At 42.6% G+C, this 15,030-nt stretch overlaps 1 protein-coding gene across 4 annotated transcripts in view; it reads right to left on the bottom strand.

Annotated features, from left to right (window-relative positions):
- LOC122528818 (glutamate receptor ionotropic, kainate 2) overlaps positions 1 to 15,030 on the bottom strand; it is a 296,492-nt gene that overhangs the window by 127,984 nt on the left and 153,478 nt on the right. For all 4 annotated transcript variants that reach the window (XM_043654346.1, XM_043654347.1, XM_043654345.1 and 1 more), the window contains exon 4: positions 10,302 to 10,486. In XM_043654346.1, coding sequence (XP_043510281.1) covers positions 10,302 to 10,486 — 185 coding nt within the window. The remainder of the gene's footprint in view (positions 1 to 10,301; positions 10,487 to 15,030) is intronic.

A 15,030-nucleotide genomic window follows, 5' to 3' on the forward strand; every position in this document is an offset into this window, starting at 1 on the left:
TATATATATATATATATATATATATATATATATATATATATATATATATATATATATATATATATATATATATATATTTTTCTTCCAACAACGCGTAACGGAAAATATATTGGCATACGAACGATTGCAAATGGGGCAAACGAACGTTTAAATATTCTGCGTTTAAATATAATACAACGGCGCGTGTGTATTATATTTAATAACAACGAATAAACTCTGCATGCTCATTTGTAAGCAAATTGAATTCAAAATAATTTGCAAGCAAATGTGTTTGCGTTTCAAAATTATTTTACACATTGGGAAAAGAAAAAAAAAAAGCAGAAAAAAGAAGATCAAACACAATGTGTATTAAAATATATCCACGGGATGAGAAACGTTATTCGCATTAATTACGGACCAACGATAAACGATAACGAAACGATGGTAATGAAATATGATGTCGTTCGTGTGTCGATCGAAATCTTTGACAGAGCGTAAGTAAGGTGATTACAAAATTGCGGGCAAAAGCATTCGCGAAATGATTTCGTTCTTTGATCGCTATTACAGTTGTAACACGCCCGTGTAAAGATATAACAACGCGGTGAAATCGATGTTTAAAATCTGGAATTTCAAATCCAACGAGACTGACTGAAACTTACTTTTTCCCTCGTTCACGGTTGACGATGTTTTAATTCGATGGAAAGAAGGTGGAACGTTACTTCGAAACCGAAACCTACCCTAAAATTCGAACCTTACGACCGATGCAACGAAACGAAAGGGTGAGACAGCAATCGGTGGAATCGTTGAAGAAAACGCGCGAAGAACAATTACAGCGCGGTCGAAGCGCTGTGAAACGAATGCTGGAAGGAAGAAAGAAAGCGTCGAAACGGGCGGCGATCGAGTAAGCCACGGCAAATGACTAGCTCGCAAACATTTCCGAGAGATAAAGAGAGCAAGAAAGACAGAGAGAGAAAGAGAGAGAGAGAGAGAGAGAGAGAGTCTGGTCAATCGGCTTTCAATAGGAGGGGAGGGTGGTACGTCTACGTGCTCGGCCGCGTTTCTTCAATGCCGTTGATTAGTAACTACTTTCGGAAATAAACGAGAATGCGGCCGTGCGTGTTCGTGTGTGTCGGCGTTCGTTCCTTGTCCCTTCCTTTTCTTCGTTCGCACGGGCAAAGGAACGACGACGACGACGACGACGAGAAACAAGACGAAGTAGAGAGAGAATTGTCGAGGTAAGAATGGAGCGGGCGAGGTAAAAGGAAGGAACGAAAGTAAAGGACACGATGTACTCTCTCTTTCTCTCTCTCTCTCTCTCTTTTTCTGTCTCTGTCTCTGCGCCGAGGGAGAGTTGTATAACCACCACCAGCACCACCTTCTCCACCTTCGGCACGAGTAACTGAATCGACCTGAAAGTGCTTATCGGTGGGACCAGCGAGGTCTGCGTGTGCGCACGAACGCTGCTGCAATAGCTGCGGATGTGTACGAGGGTGAACCGTAACGAGCAAAGGCTCGACTACGAAACGGTACAAATTGAATTTCAACGGCAACGTACCAGCTGATTCGAACGATCGTGCAACTATGGGTCCAGTCGGTATCCAAGAGGTGAGGAGAGACGATCCATTATCGGTCAAAAGGAGGGCCGGTTAAATCATTGGTACGGCAACGGCAATTCTGGTTTTCGCGGTTCATTAGATCGACGCAGATATGTATGTGTGCGTGTATGTATATATATATATATATATATATATATATATATCGATCGATATAAAGGTGGTTCGTCGTCGAGGGACAATTAGATTACCGTAATGTCGAGCTGTAAGAAGATTTTCTGCTTCCGCGCCGTTGACTTAATCTTCGCCTGTTTCATCCTCCCCGCGCTCCCGCGGCGAGGAATCGCGAGCAAATGCTCGCGACCATAAGCAAATACGACGTGTCGCGCGTCTCCTCGTCTCCCGCCGATCTCGCTGATGGGCCACGTTCACGGGAGAGATGAGTTTCCAAGTCAGGACTTTCGAATCACGTCGAAGTTAGCTACGTTTTAAGAGGATTTGGCGAGCAACTTCCGCCGCGGCGGAACCGGCGATGGCAATTCACAGGAAATTCGTAGTACCCGAAGTCACGCGACTTTGCATTCGAAATCGAGAAGCGCTAATCCCGCAAGTGTGGAAAAATTGATCGTTTCTTATTTTTTCGGCATCCTGCATTTTGCAATTGAATCGCGAAACGCAAAACGCGATAGAATTTGAATCCAACTACTTGACCAACTGTGTAGCTCAAGAACCAATATCTCGGCTGCCCGCATATTTTCAATTATTCCACGCTGATGCGGCGCGAGCAGAGGCAACAGCCACGTTTCCTCGTGATCTCGATAGTCGCGGAACCGTGTAGAATTTCAGAGAACGGAGAAAGATCGAACCGAGCAACGAGAAATGAAATTTCCAGGCAGAATTTAAAACGGTTCGTTAGTATACCGTCCGGCTTCCGGTTTCGAGTACCGCTCAAACTTCAGCAAACACTGTCCACGCGGTGCAATGCCCGATGGTAGGCGGTCGATCATATCAAAGGAATTTTCCCGATCGAAAGTACGCTCTTACGAAGAGATCGGTCGCCTCGATCGGGCAAAAGTGATTGCCAACGGCGAACGACGAGCGGCGAGCTCGGTATTATCGGCGTAAGCGCAAGTCTAATAAACCGCATGTCCGAAACGCAAATAGCTTTGCCCACGGCAAACAGAGTCGGCCGAGATTTTAAGACGGGGCTACCTATATATATATCGGGATGATATCTTAATAGCAACGACGACGCTCGTCCGTAATCCTGGACCCTGTTTCAGCTTGATACCGTTTCAGCGTTTAACCGAATCACGGTTGCACTACTGCCAGAGTAGACGCGCAATGAAAGAAAATTATAGCGCCAGCGAGTGCACAGAGTGCTCTAATAATTTTAATCATCGTTCCATCGTTAATTGGATTAGAACTCTAGACTTTGCAGTCGTTGCTCTGAGCTCGGTTTAGATTCTCATAACTAGTTCGTTATTGAAGGTCGAGTAGAATTTCGTATTCTACCGATAGACGGGATAATGCTTTAGGGATAACTTCCGGTATAACTCTGGTAATATTAACTGGATCTAACAATAATTGCGCATGCTTGAAAGGTGACGTACCGTGGAATAATTGGGAAGAAAAAGTTATGATGTTTATTCAGTCAAAGATAATTGCGTCTCGAAGGTAAGGGAAAGAGTGAAGTTAAAGAAAAGAAATCGATACAGTTTGAAATTTTATTACAAAAAGAGGACAGAATGCGATTTGGGCTGCTAAAAAAATTTCTGACGTTTATGGACATGACACATATTTGGTTTAATAAACTTCATTTGAAATATGACAAAAAAAAGAAGCTCGTTTCACTAAAGTACGAAATTACTTTTTGCTCAGCCCAATAGAAATCCTATATTTCCAAAAGATACGCTTCGAAAATAATTTAGACAAGATCAATTAGAGCGACTCGAAAGTTTCTATAAGAAACGGGAATTACTATTCCTATTGTTTCACGACTGATTTATCACGCGACGTTTCATCAGACGTTTGCTTTCTCGCGCTTATCTACAACGACGGTGGACAATGCAAGGCGAAGATCACTCGGCAGAAGGGAACTCTCTCTCTCGCAGAGAAACGACGTTGTTCCCTCCTAACGAATCGTCTGTCGTCGAATGCAAATCGCCGGTGTTACGTTATTACCTTTTTGCCAGTCTCGCGATTAGAAGAAAACGACAACGACTTTCGTTGAACGTGACGCGCGACGTTCAAATGGCGTTGCCGGCAAGCGTTTCCGTCAAATGAACAAAGGAACTTCTTTGCCACTCCACTTTCCATCAGCCTCTCTCTCTCTCTCTCTCTCTCTCTCTCTCTCTCTCTCCTCTCCCTCACCGTAGGAAAAAGCGATTGGAATTACGCTGGGAAGAGGCGAGCAGCTCCTTCGAATTAAAGGAAGCAGAACCGCCGCCTTTCTCTCAGCGTCTCTTCCTCGTGAATATCGCATTACCTTCGATCACGTCGACTCGAAGCGGTGCACGGCGAAAACATTTCGGCCGCCACGGTTGAACGAGAGAGGTTGCTCGAACCCCTACCGCGTAATCACGGAGGTGATGCTCGCCGCTCGCTGAATTTTGCATTGCCCCTCCCGGTTGGGAAGTACCGCGGATGCCGGAAGAGGAAGCACAGTCAAAGGGAAAGATCACCTTGCTTCTTGGCGCTCGAAATCATCCCGGCGTCCTCAACCGCCGGCCACTTCTCTCCTTACTCGCCGAGCCGTCGACCAAAACGCGAAAAATCTGCCGTGCTACCGGCTACAAATAAACTGCCTCTGATTCCTTATGCACTGGTAAGCCAGCGCTGCTTCGCAGCCGGCGAGCCAGCTGTTTCTTCCTTCCATCCCTCCCCCCCTCACAGCCCTTAGTCGAGGGAAACCGCGTTTCCGCCCCGAAAGTTCCGACGACTGTGTCTCGCTCGCAGATAAGGTTTTCATAAATACCGGACCAACCAGTTCCCGGCAAGTTAACGCCGCGAAAGAAAGTTGGCCGCGTTGTGTGTTTTTTTTTTTTTTTCGAGGATTTTTCAAAGAGGAATTTCTGTACGGCGGTTTGGCGGAAACTCCGGGTTTTACGACCGTTTGCTTCGAGTTGTTTTATTGTACAATGCAAGTGGCCACGTTAATTATCACGACTCCTCAAATCGACAAAGGATTGTAAAGCAGATTACGATATTTTTATCGTTAGAGTTTCCTGCATCAAACAATTGCCAAAAGTGATCAAAATGATGAATTGATAATTTTTGCTGTGACACGAAACATTTTTGAAGGTAATAAAAGTGTGTTACCAAGTTCATCCACCTTTCTTTTGTTGTTGTTGTTGTAATGTCTCTGATGGAAATTTCATGCTTGAATCGTCGGTAGATCCAGTGTTAATAATTGTTGTACTGAATACAATAATAGCACACAAGACACGCAATTTACGGTGCTACAATTCGTGCCGTCTGACCGAATCTCGTTTGTGACACACTGTGAAAGGGTTAAAATGCCTATTGTTCTTGTATTGAATGGGTCAATTCGTCGCTATGTCCAGCGACATTTGACTTTCCAGTCAATTCAGAATCGCCCTGTTGTTTGAAAGGAACACGAATGTTTCAATTAAGGAAGAGATTTCGGAATTGAGAACATTCGTTGTTCCGGTTTAAATATACAAAATATGTATATACCGCTTCCAATATGTGAGAATGTGAAAAATTAATAGCATCACGGGAAACCGTCGGAATTCTCCAAAGATTCACTCAGACCTCGTTAATTATTACGCGCTCGAACCGGTCCTTTTACGGGCCAAGTATTTCTTCTATCGCCCGGCGCCGTTTTCCTTTTTCTTCTTCTTTACTCCACTTCTTCTCACTTGTCCCATTCCATCGCTTTTTCTCCCTCCATTTGAAATCTTTCTCCGCGAATATTCCCGCCGGGAAATGAAAAAATAACACGCTGCCTCGTCGCGTCAATTTATTACGTTTAATTAAATCGGGCTGTTAGTGAAAACATACACCGTGAGCGAACGTTTCGCGGGAAATAGAAAAGATATTTCCGAGAGAGAGAGAGAGAGAGAGAAAGCGTCATACACTTTCGACTACTCGCTCTAGAAAGAGAATACAAAATGGCCGATTGAAAAACGCGCGTTTCCAAAGGAATCCTCTGCGAACGAACGTTATAGCATATATTCTGCCGTATTTCTCGAATCGAATCTGTCGACAAGTCGATCAAAGCGTTTGATCAAAATATTCTCGAGTCTATTTCCAGGAATTTTGTTAGAAGTATGTTTCTTGATAATGTAAGTTTTAATTTATGATATAACTTAACAATAAGCGCTAAATGTCAATATATAGTTTATGTTATAATAAGTTACACACATTGTTATAATAAGTTACACACTAGAATGTTTATTACATTTGAGGAAAACGACGAACCTATTCTCTGGCTCTTCGTTTGGTTCCTCGAATCTCATGGTATACACGACGCAGAAACGTTCGAATTTGGAGATTTCGAGTTCTAGAAAGTGAAAAAACATTCTGCCAAATATTGGCAGCCGTTTTCAGAGTCAAAATTGCACGTTATCGTCGAAACGTTTTGGAATTCGAGGCATTCGCAGTGTCATCCGAGCAGAGGGAGCCGGCATCGGTGACGTCTAACGCATGGCTAGAATTCAATTTCGTCGCGCGTTGCGTTTTAGACTATAATTGAAATTCTTACTCTGGCGCTAGTAATTCGTGCGCTCTTTGTGCCCGTGGCATCGCTCCCGATCTCTTTGATCGACGTTCTTCAAAGTCGGGCCAGGCAACCGGAAATCATCATTTATTGGCTGCCGCTCTGCCCCCCCCCCCCCCCCCCCCCCGGTCGTAAAATCGAGAGAACCATCGGGGGCGGATTAGAAATTTTTCTCTCTGCCTCTCCCTCACTCTGTCGTTCGAAATCGCTTTGTAGACGAGGCTGCCAGCGACTTGATTGACCATGGAACAATGCCGTGTATCTCTATCGAGGCTGTTTGATCCTCGGAATCTCGTTTGGAATCTTCTTTCGTCTAGTTAAGTCCGAAATTACCTTCGGGCGGCGCTGCCTCGGTTCGATTAAAAAGAAAAGAAAAGAGAGAGGAGGACGTACCGGATCGCCGGCGTGTTACCATTTCAATTTTGCTCGCTCCTCTATTTTTCAGCGTCGATCTTCGTCCCGCGTTCATCTGCAACGCGCTCATCAAAGTTTCACCGTATGATCAATTCCGTTTCCAAAGCAGCTTTGTTTTCCCCGGTGCTCCGTAGCAGATTGAAAACATACAATATCGGGAATAAGAATGCAACCAAGATATCCAAAGGAATATTTTACGCGCAAAGAGTTTGATTTCCGAGGAAATTTCAGCACGACGAGATTGTAATTCGAGGAGTGGTCGATTATATTCGTCGTTCGACAGAGAGGGGGAAAAAAAAGGGTATCAACACTGACTTGGAACATTGAATTCCGATGGCGGACCGGAACGTGATCGAAACGTTGGTTGGTTGTACCATGGGAAGATAAATGGTACGATAAATGCTAGAAGGGAGAATAAATGTTTCACCCTTCGCGTAGCTGGGTCGTGTATACTTTATCGAAATATCGTGTTAATTCCCAATGTGACTGTCACGAGCAATGTACTGGCACGGTTAACATAAAGCCCTCGTTATTGTTCGCTGCCTGTTCGACGAACTGTTCCAGCCATGTTTTAAATTTCCAAACATCCTGTTTCGGTATCCTCGTTCACGATAAAGCAATGTCAATGTTCAGTTTCACCCTGTCGGCGGATCCGCGTGTTTCATCCGCAGATTTATTTCCGCGAACTCGAACATTTTTTGGCTTTCATTCGGGGAGGGGAATGCGTGGCCAATGAGCAACAGAACGACAAAAAAAAGAGAGAGAGAGAGAAAGAGAGAGAGAGAGGAACATTCTCTCTATCGTATCGTTTGCATTAAAACACCCGCCGTACTCGAGCCATCATATTAATTCCGTTTGCGTTCCACTTGCTCGTGGAAACTCCGCCGGCTTTTCCAACTTAAAACAATGCTCTGAGAGTCGATTGAAATATCGTTGGTTATAAAGAGGTCGAATCAGAATAAAAATACCGTCCGTGGTACGAAGGGAAAACCAACAAATTCTCGCGGCGTATCGTACGTACGTATGTGTGTACATACGGTGGCTACACGCTTTGTACATTGCAGTGTTCCAACAATTGGCCAGCCGGTGATTTCGCGATAATTTGCGAAAGTAAATACATGATATTACAGGGATCGAGAAAGTAAAATAATATTGTAGAAAACAATTTTCGTTTTACATTTCAATTATTTTAATTTTCTTCTTTTTTCTTCTCTTTTCACACAGAATCGATTAAACTACGATTACTCTGTTCCAAGATGATACGAGCCAGTGTATCACCGGAGACAGGGAAGAGAAAGATTTTAAGCTTGGAAGCTTAACTCCGGATGGTACTGTCGTAAGCTATCACAGAGACTGAAGCGTTTCTCGGAGTTAAGAGAGAACCCAACCCCCTTTGCACCGTTCTATCTTCTATCTTCTCGAGTCAAAAATCGCCCGTTAGAAACGTAATGCTGACTTTACGAGGAATGGTGAAACATGGCTACTTAAACCATAAACCAAAGAACTCGCTGCGTCATCGTAAAACATCTCAACGAAACTTTTAGAATCGAAAATCTGATTTGTTCAGGTCTAAACCAGGCGATAAGTGATCTGTGACAAATCGAAAGTTATATCCGAAGTTTGACGGATTTATCGCGTGCCAGCAAGGATTTACGATACGTCGATTAACAAACGGAAGAATTATCTTCGAATCTTGATTGGAGCTGGAAACTTTCTGATAGGAAGATCTCTTAAACTGTATGAAATTTCTCTGTACTTGGGAATAAATACGATGGCACGTCTCGTGGTGGAACGTTTCGTGCGATATTAAAACTCACAGCCTCTGTGACCATGTTCCTTTTCATTTCACGTAATTTCACATTATAAAATTTTATTAGTTCCAGTGAGATCGTGGAAATTTTGGAAGCAACGGAACCTTCTATTCTAATTAAATTAATTAATTTACCCCGGCATGAACTGAATATATTCTGCACTCGTATCTATTTTAGATAATGAATTACATCTGCACTGCAGCTCGTCCGTTTTCGCGTTTCCAACGCAGAAGTAACAAATGACAATCGCTAGAAAATGTCGAAATTGACAAATCAAATCTGCGATATTCATTTTTATATATCGTTCTCGCAATGACAAACGATACGGCGTTAGACGCGCGATGAAATCGTTTCAGTTTCAAATGATTCTCCGTGAAACGTTCACTTTTCGAAACATTTTTTTTTTTTGAAAAAAGGAAAAAATAGAACACGTTTCCTCTCGAACATTTTCGTTCGTTCGCGTGGCAGACGTTCGATATTTTTAACAACCTCTCGCGTCACCTCTGCTTCGCCGAGGTCTCGGTCCTCGAACTTCGAAAGTTCATCCTCGAGGAAACGTAGCCGAGGGAAATTTTCGTGGGAACAAACGCTCGAGAAGGTTGGCGCACAGCTCCACGAACGTCGAGCAGGTACTAATAGAACAGCCGGCAAGAAAAATATCGGTGAGCGCAGGTAAGTTATATTCGCGATTGGGTAAGTATTTAACGACACGTTGGCAGGATTTCGTACGAGGCACAAGACGAAAAGTTTCGCCGAGGACGCGGAGTCTCAGCCACTTTCCAGCGCGGACGATTTTTCGTTTGTTAAGAGAAATTCGAAAAACTTGTTCCTCCTTCTCTTTTGTTCCAATTTCCGACTTACGGCCGCGCGAACCGTGCGCAACTTTTGTTTCTGGCCTGATGAGAAATATTGGGAATTTCAGTTCCAAGATACTTTCCTTTCGGACGGAGGATAATCGATTGAAAAAGATTTTCGAATGATGATAATATTGGCTCACAATCAGTGCTAACGCTGAGCCAGTAATGTAGTATCGTAAGTCGTTCTTGAGTCATAACCTGTAATAGTTATTATATCTATAGTTGTGCCTGTAATATTTGCTGAAGAATGCATGAAAATTTCCTTTTTGAAAAAGTACTGAGAGTCGAGCGAGTGAGAAATAGAGTCGACTTTGAGTCGTAAGAAAGCGTCGATTGTCGATTGTTGTAATGATAAAGAATTGATTGAGTTATTTTATATCAGTAGTTAATTTGTGTTCGTCGCCTCGTTTAATTATCTATCGTTTAATCACCAGCATTGTTATTAAATAAATATTGCTTACATTTAACCTCTACATTTAACAGACCTCTGAAAGTTCCACACGACAAATTCCATTAATTGGTCATCCACGCTTCTTTCTCACCTCCCTTCGATTTACAATTGTAAAAACACATTCTTTCCCAACATCACTCAACAACCACGGTTAAAACTCGAATGAAACTCTGCGGAACGTGTTCCACGCGGAATCCAACAGAGAACGAACGTCTACCAGAAGCAGAAAAGTTTCGGAACGGAAAGATTTGTCAATAGAATCGATCGATGTGTGAGTCGACGATTTATCGCGCCGGCAGCGTAACAATCGCAGCCTGAGAATGCCAATTAACGGCGGTGAGCCCGATTGGAACTCGAGCACGTCTAGCTTCCAGCGTGAAGGAAACGATTAGTCGACAAGCCGTGGGTGGGAAAGGGTGCCGAGACTTTCGAGAGACGGCTCACGGCTCTCGGCGCGTTGATGAGGGTATTATTCCAAGAGTTTGTACGTACCTTGGAAAGCGTGGTGGGATGCGGATAAAGGTTGACGAGGCAGCTCTGCCGTCTGAGCCGATAGTCCCAGCGTGTCTCCAGATGCGGGATCTCCATGGTGTCGCAAATGCTTTGCACGTGGGAGGCGGTGTGCGCGCTCTGCGGCCCAAAAATCGCCGCCACGCCGCTTCGCAGCAAGTGGCACACTGAAATCAAACACCACACACCGCGTTACGCTTACGTTCTCTCGCGTGTTTCCCCTGAATTATCATTTCGCTCAATTTTTCCATCCGCCAACTTTCTGAAAAATTTCACGCGACCGCGAATTGATCGGAAAATTGGGTGGAGAAAAGTTGTTTGGGGAAAGAATTTCCGAAATATCGCCTTTCCTTTTGTCGACTGACTCGCGTGTTGCATTTGAACGTCGATTGAAATTCTTGGAACAATTAATAATTGGATACGTCGGTGGAAACCATATATATATATTCGACGTTTCGACGTCGACTGAAGCGTCGTAATTTGTTGTTCCGCAGCTCGTTGATCCACGCCCCGTCCGTACTCGTAGAAACAAAACAAACAGCGAGCTGTACACATATGATGAGACGACACGCGTAAATGCATATATGTATTTAACGTGTTTCTCGAATTCTACAAAATGCAACGAATTAATTAACAGAGAATTATGCCGCGTGCGACATAACCTTTTAGATTGAATCAAGTTTGAAGCTCATTGCGTCACGCGTAAAAGACGATGGGCGCAGACTACGATTAATTTATCAAAAACTACGTTTCCATTTGGAATCCGAATGCCGAATATTCATGCAGAATTTGTAGTTTTCTGTTATTGATATCCGTTACATTTACCTCTCAAATATCGCAGATACGCTGCTTCAATGATATTCATTAAAAAAGCATATACGTAATTCGTGGTGCAGAGTCAAAGTAATGCTTGCGCAGAGCAAACGTGTGTACACTCCCGCACAAAAGCTTCAGAACATTATACAATACAATACAATGTGTGATGCAATACAATATATGACAAAAAACATTAATGTATTTATAAGACAGAGTCTTTATTCTATAAAGTATATTCTACAAAGTTTTATATTTATTGTACACAATTTTGTATTTAATTTGACTTTATTGAACGTATGTATTGTTACATAGCAATACAGTATATTAATATATTAGTGTTTATAGTAATACAGTATATTAATATATTAGAGTATTATATTAGAGTATTTTTATTGTACAAAGTACGTTTCATATTTGTTCTATTTAATTATATTGTGCGTGTAATTTATATTCTTCTAACGTAAGTATCTTTATTTATTGCATATATTTCTATTGTACCATTTTTCATTAAACGAATATAGTATCTCTGAGCGGGGATGTACACGAAAACAAATATTTGGTACGTTACGGAAAAGTTCGCCTGAAACGGGCGAAATATCGGATGGAGAATAAAATTCACGAAAATTTTCGACCAGCCGAATTTCTTCAATTTCCGAAACGCGCTCTCGGCTGCCGAGAAATTAGTTGGCGTAATAACACGAGCCATCGAGGCAAAGGAAATTTGTACGATACGATCGCGTATCGTACGGAAGGAAAAGAGTTGGGAGCGGATAACGTAACTGTCACTCGGCCGCCATTATCGATTAATCACCGAAACTCTCTCTCCGGAACTTGCGTCGTACAAACTTCCCCCTATAACCTGTTTCCCATCTTCCCCGTTCGACTCCGGAGGAGATCACTATGGCGCTTGGCAAACGAAGCATCGCCTCCCTCTGTCCAAACCGGCTGTATTTAATCGATCCCTTTCTGCCTTTAATTCGCCAAATAAGTGTCCCCTTTGTCATCGGTTTCAACTTTGATTGCCGCTGCGGCTTCCGAATAAATTACCGAAACGTAGGATAAAGTTCATTCTGTTTACCCAACGCGGACTGCCCTACCACCAGTAAAATGGAAACTTTGTTTTCTTCGTTTGCTTGATTGTCTTCTTCGTGTTCGAAGTTATACTCGTATTATTCGATTCTCGGCTACTTGACGCTCTAACTTTTCATCTTTCTCGGAGCGCAGAGAGAGAGAGAGAGATTAATCGCAAATTAATAATCGAAAGTAATATTTATCACGCTGTTTGTGTTGCATTCTCGTGATAATGATTGATCAGTGAAAAAAAACTTGCGGCCGTTTATACGAAGTAAATTACAACGTTTCGAAACGCAACGCAGTTGCGTGCTTCGTACTTTAATTCATCCCTCCTTCTCCCAATGGCCAATGTTTCATATTTCCAACGTCCGAAAAGAATACATTTCCCTTCGGGTCGGAACGACCGAGCGTTAATTAACAAGGTATTAAGGTAATTACGTTAATACGCACCGTGTTTAATACGTTTCATAACGGCGTTACGCCGGCTACGAGGAAGCAGATTATCGAATGCCAGTCACTCGTAATTAGTCGTGACGGATAATATTTTGTAATCGGATTCATTCCTCGTTAAAGGCGCCGCTTCGTATCTGCATCTGTCATTTCTTTTCCGATTTTATCTGTACGATTGAATCTCTCAACCCTTCCCGACACCTTCTCCAGTTTCCCGTTCCTCTCGTTGGAATCGTCGGTCTTGCGAAGATTTCGTCCACCTCGGTTCTCTCTTTACTCTACACCGTTGATTAATTATTAACAAACTCATCGAGTTTGCTCCTATTCAACGCAGACTCCTACATTCACTTTGAAACGTATATATATATATATCAAAAATAAAATGTTATCAAAAAACACGAAGATCTCTCTTTATTTTAGTTTTTTTTTTTTTTGTATATAAAGGGCCAGGTAGGTTCATGTTTTTTCGATAAAATTCCTAGATTAATGAAACTCGCAGAATAATGAGTAATTGAACGATATGTAAACCAGTTTGGAACTCTCGACTCAATTTCGAGAGTCAATTTGTAAATAGAATACGTCAGTTTCGCCGGGATGAATTTTTAACGAAACGTTGCATCGTGTTTTACAATAACCATTTGTAATGGATCTTCCTCATAGTCGTGTTCAATTAAGGTTATCATATTTCGCATTGTAGTATTTCAACGGTGAAATGCAAGATGTAACAGATAGTTTAGGGAGTTTATAACAGCATAAAGGAGGAAACAGAAATTTAACGAATATACAGACATCTCATTATATCAACAAATAGTCTTTGAGAATTCATTTTCTAGTTACCCAACCTGTTTCACAAATTAAATTCTCTCGATACGTATTCAGAAATTCAAACGTACGGTTTTGTGAATTTTTCTACGATTCGTAACTACGTTTTCTACATTTTCTAAGACGTGAATTCGTCGCTTTAGCGTTATTATTGTATTTCCTCACGCGATGGAGTACCTTCTTTCCGTTAGTAAGAAACCATTTGGCATTTCCTCACGCGATTTTCACGCGAACAAATCCGGAAATTTTCAATATGGCGCATATCATACGTCAACCTTGAAACGCCCCGAGCGTTGTCCGGTATTACTTTGAGACTCGACTTCTCTCTGTCGCATAAGCTCGCTTTGCCGATTCCGATTGAAAGAGAAAGAGAGAGAACGGAAGTACGTAAGTACACGCGAAAGCCTCTCTCGATTTTGTGGAAATAAAATTTAGTCTGCGGAAGACATTAGGCGGGTTTCCATCGTACAAACGATCAAAAAGCAACGAACGAGTAAAGCTCTCTTGCTACGGCTGGTACCGGCGTGTGTTTGCATGCTTCGCTATGCTCCCGGCGCGTTTGTTTCAGATGCATCGCTGTGAAATTCGCCTTCGCCAACAAATTCCGCGAGTCGAGCCGGCTGAATAATCCGTATTTCTTTTTCTGTAGCATTGTCGAGAAGAAAGAGGGGGAACTTTTCGAAGAACGAGTCTTGATTAACCCTCGCGTAGCCGACCACCGGGTCAACGTTGACCCAAAACTTGAGCGTAGCGAAGAAGCAAAATATTTTGAAGAAAAAAATATTTCATTTCTGAAGATTTTGACTGAAACATCATATAAAAATAAGATAAATATATTATTAGATACACATTCTGTACCAAAAAGTTAAGTGCAAAGCGAGTATGGTAAAAATTCAGCTACGAGGTGAAAAGTCTATCCGAGGGTTAACACGTATTTCGAGAGCGATTTCAATTAAATTTAAAAATCTCGAGAGTCTTCGAGTGAATTGATTTAAAAAACGAGGCAACGTTTAACACCGTCAGCTCATTTCAATTTTCAACGAGGCGAGACGAATCTCGACTGCGTCTGGGGAAATTGGAAATCCCGAAAGAACGCTCGCGTTTTCAAACTTCTCCCTCTACTGGGAGATAGTCAGTCGTTCGCAATCGGATGCGGCAAGTTCCTCGCCAACGAAAGTCTCGCGTATTTCTTTGTCAACTTCGAAACGGAACATCACACAGAGAGAGAGAGAGAGAGACCGTTAACATAACCGAGTTATACGTTCGTTCACTGGAAATGTATGCACGAGTCTTCATTTTCGAAACCAAGTTCTCCAAGAGAGCCTGTCTTTTTGTACAATTAAACGCGAGGAATAAAACGTGGTCGAAGAAAAAGTAAAGGAAGAATTGGGGGGGGGGGGGGGAGAAGGGTGAAACAAGCGGAGAGAAAGAAAGTTTCGAAGAAAGTTTTGCCTGGTTCTTGGAATATTCCTTTTTACTTGGTGACCGTTCGTAGCTCGCGGAATTGAAAGGGGAAGCACACGTTCCGAGAGAGAGATGACGCGAGATT

The sequence above is a fragment of the Frieseomelitta varia genome, unplaced genomic scaffold (assembly GCF_011392965.1).
Source record: "Frieseomelitta varia isolate USP_RPSP 00005682 unplaced genomic scaffold, Fvar_1.2 scaffold_263, whole genome shotgun sequence".
Classification (NCBI taxonomy): Eukaryota; Metazoa; Arthropoda; class Insecta; order Hymenoptera; family Apidae; genus Frieseomelitta; species Frieseomelitta varia.